Source organism: Numida meleagris, unplaced genomic scaffold, assembly GCF_002078875.1.
Source record: "Numida meleagris isolate 19003 breed g44 Domestic line unplaced genomic scaffold, NumMel1.0 unplaced_Scaffold435, whole genome shotgun sequence".
Classification (NCBI taxonomy): domain Eukaryota; kingdom Metazoa; phylum Chordata; class Aves; order Galliformes; family Numididae; genus Numida; species Numida meleagris.
In genome coordinates, this window is record NW_018364653.1 from 10,694 (window position 1) to 13,563 (window position 2,870).

The 2,870-nt window shown below is 51.8% G+C and overlaps 1 protein-coding gene across 1 annotated transcript in view; it reads right to left on the reverse strand.

Moving 5' to 3' along the window:
• LOC110391648 (chromodomain-helicase-DNA-binding protein 5-like) overlaps nt 1-1,429 on the reverse strand; it is a gene marked incomplete at its 3' end in the record, with an annotated part of 12,116 nt that extends 10,687 nt beyond the window's left edge. The window contains exon 1 of the mRNA XM_021383600.1: nt 1,241-1,429. Coding sequence (XP_021239275.1) covers nt 1,241-1,273 — 33 coding nt within the window. The remainder of the gene's footprint in view (nt 1-1,240) is intronic.
• Nucleotides 1,430-2,870: the final 1,441 nt, after the last annotated feature.

Genomic DNA, 2,870 nt, shown 5'->3' on the forward strand with positions numbered 1-2,870 from the left:
CCCACCTTTGTGCAAGACCCAGCTCTCGTGCAAGGTTCTACTGCAAGGTACCCACACTTATGCAAGAACCAGCCCTTGTGCAAAGCCCCAGTGCAAGGCCCTAGTGCAAGGCTCCCAGCCCTCGTGCAAGGCCCCAGTCTCCATGCAAGACCCCCAGTCATTGCACAAGGCCCTGCTCCTTGTGCAAGACCACAGCCCTCATGCAAGGCCCTCACTCCAGGCCCCAATCCTTGTGCAAGGCCCAAGTCTCTCACAAGACCCCAATCCTGGTACAAGGCCCCCACCCTCATGCAAGGCTCTCGTGTAAGGCTGAATTCCTTGTGCAAAACCCCAGTCCTTGCACAAGAGCCCTGTCCTTTCTGGATGACCCTGGTCCTTGGCCACCCCGATGCCCCGTGCACAACGCAGCATATGGATGATCTCATCTGCTTGTGCAAGCCACTGCAGGATCACCTGGGTGCTGTGTGCACAAGGCCCTCAAGCAGCCCCAGAGTGCATGAAAACAGCTCTTGTGCAAGGACAACCTTTGCACAACGCAATCCTTTTGCAAGGCCCTCGTGAAAGCCTGATCCTCGTGCAAGGCCCTCATGCAAAGCTCTTGTGCAGGTCCTCATGTGAACAGAATCCCTGTGCACACCTCTCATGCCACGTACTTGTGTAGACACAACCTGAGTGCAAGGCACGCACGCCAACATCACGCCTGTGCAAGCACAACCCTTACACAAGCAAAGCCCTTGAGCAAGGCCCTGGTGCACACGCAGCCTGTGTGAAACCCTCGTGTGAAGAAAGCCCTCGTGCAAACACAACCCTTGCATGACTCCCAAATGCAAAGCCCTCGTGCAAACACAACCCTCGTGCAACGCCCTAGTGCAAAGCCCTCGTGCAAACACAACCCTTGCATGTCTCCCTAATGCAAAGCCCTCGTGCAAACGCAACCCTTGTGCAACTCCCTAGTGCAAAGCCCTCACGCAAACACAACCCTTGTGTGACTCCCTTGTGCAAACACAGCGAGCAACTGCCTTGTGCAAAGCCACCATGCAAACACAGCCCATGCGCAAATGCCACCCTCGTGCAAAAGCCACGTGGTGCAACGCCCTCGTGCAAGCACGGCCCGTGTGAACCCCCCCCGGCAACCACAGCCCTTGTGAAAACGTAACCCTTGCGCCCGACCCACCCGCAACGCCCTCGTGCAGAGCCCTCGTGCCGAGCCCCCGTGCGATGCCGAGCCTCGTGCGCTCACCTTGAAGCGGCGTGCGAGGAACTTGTTCTTCATCTCCAGGAAGTTCCCCTTGGACGCTTCGCCCTTGAAGGGTTCGTTGATGACCCCGAAGGCGCCGTCGTTCTGGATGTCCGTCCAGCGGGCGTAGCCGTGGCTGCACGCTAAGGGCTGTCACCGTGTCACCATGTCACCGTGTCACTTTGTCACCGTGTCACTNGTTACTCAGAGCTTGCTCACGTCTTAGAACTAGGTTACTCAGCATACACTTAAGTAACTCAGAGCTTACTCATCATGAGAATGTACATGTCAGGTTACTCAGACCTCACAGCTTACTTCCAGCTTACTCAGAGCTTGCTCATGTTTTAGAATGAACTTACTCAGAGCTTACACACAAATTACTCAGAGCTTACTCACAGGTTATTCAAAGCTTACCCACAGGTTTCTCAGATCTGTTTACTCAGAATTTACGTCTTACTCAGAACTGGGTTGCTCAGAGCTTACTCACTGATTATTCAAAGCGTACATGGAAAGTTACTCAGATCTTACTCACAGGTTACTTGCAGCTTATTCACAGGTTACTCAGAGCTTGCTCATGTCTTAGAACGATGTTTCTCACAGCTCACATCTAAGTTACCCTGAGCTTACTCACTGGTTATTAAACATGTTCTTGTCAGGTTACTCAGATCTCACAGGTTCCTTGCAGCTTACTCATAGGTTACTCAGAGTTTCCTAATGTCTTACAGCTTGCTCACAGGGTTACTCAGAGTTTAACTGCCATTTTACTCAGAGGTTACTCAAATCTCTTATGTTTACTCTGAGCTTGCTCGTAGTTTACTCATCACGGTGAGATTGCTCATGGCTACCTCCTAAGTTTCTCAATGGTTTACTCAGATCTTACACACAGCTTACTCTGTTTAAAGCTCCCTCCTGGTTTGTCCACAGCTTAAACTCGGAACCCACTCCAAGGTTACTCACAGTTTACGTGCATCTCACTCAAGCTTACTCGCAGCTCGCTCATGGCTTACCCCTACTCACTCATCACATACTCAGTAGTTGCTCAAAGCTTACTCATGGTTTGCTCAGAGCCAATTTACAGCTTAATCTCAGCTTATCATGTCTTACTCCCAGCTTACTCCCGTCCTTCTCTTTTTACTCTGAGCTTTCAGCTTGCTCATGGTTTACCTACACTTTACTCAAGGTCTACTCAGAGCCGCTCACCATTTACTCCCAGTTTACTCACAGCTTATTAAAATCTCCCTCCTATTTTGCCCTGAGCTCACTCACTGTTAACCCACAGTTTACTCACACTCTACTCAGGTTGCTCACTCCTTACTCATCGTTCAGTCTGCGACTACAGCAAGCTTACTCAGAGCTTACTCAGCTCACAGGCTTCTCAGGTGCAAGGAGTGGAACTAGGGGCAGGCAGGCAGCTACTCAAGGGATACTCAGGGGGCTGCACCGCCACGCTCCAGGATGGGAGGCTCAAGATGCCCCGAGTACACTGGATGTACTCCCGGTGTACATACTCCAGGTTTACTCCTCCATCACACTGGAGATGCTCTGAAGCCACACTGGGAGTACCCCAGCCCTACTCTCTAGCTACAGCAGAGCTACTCCAGGTATCACCTTTAGGGACACCTGAAGGAGGAGC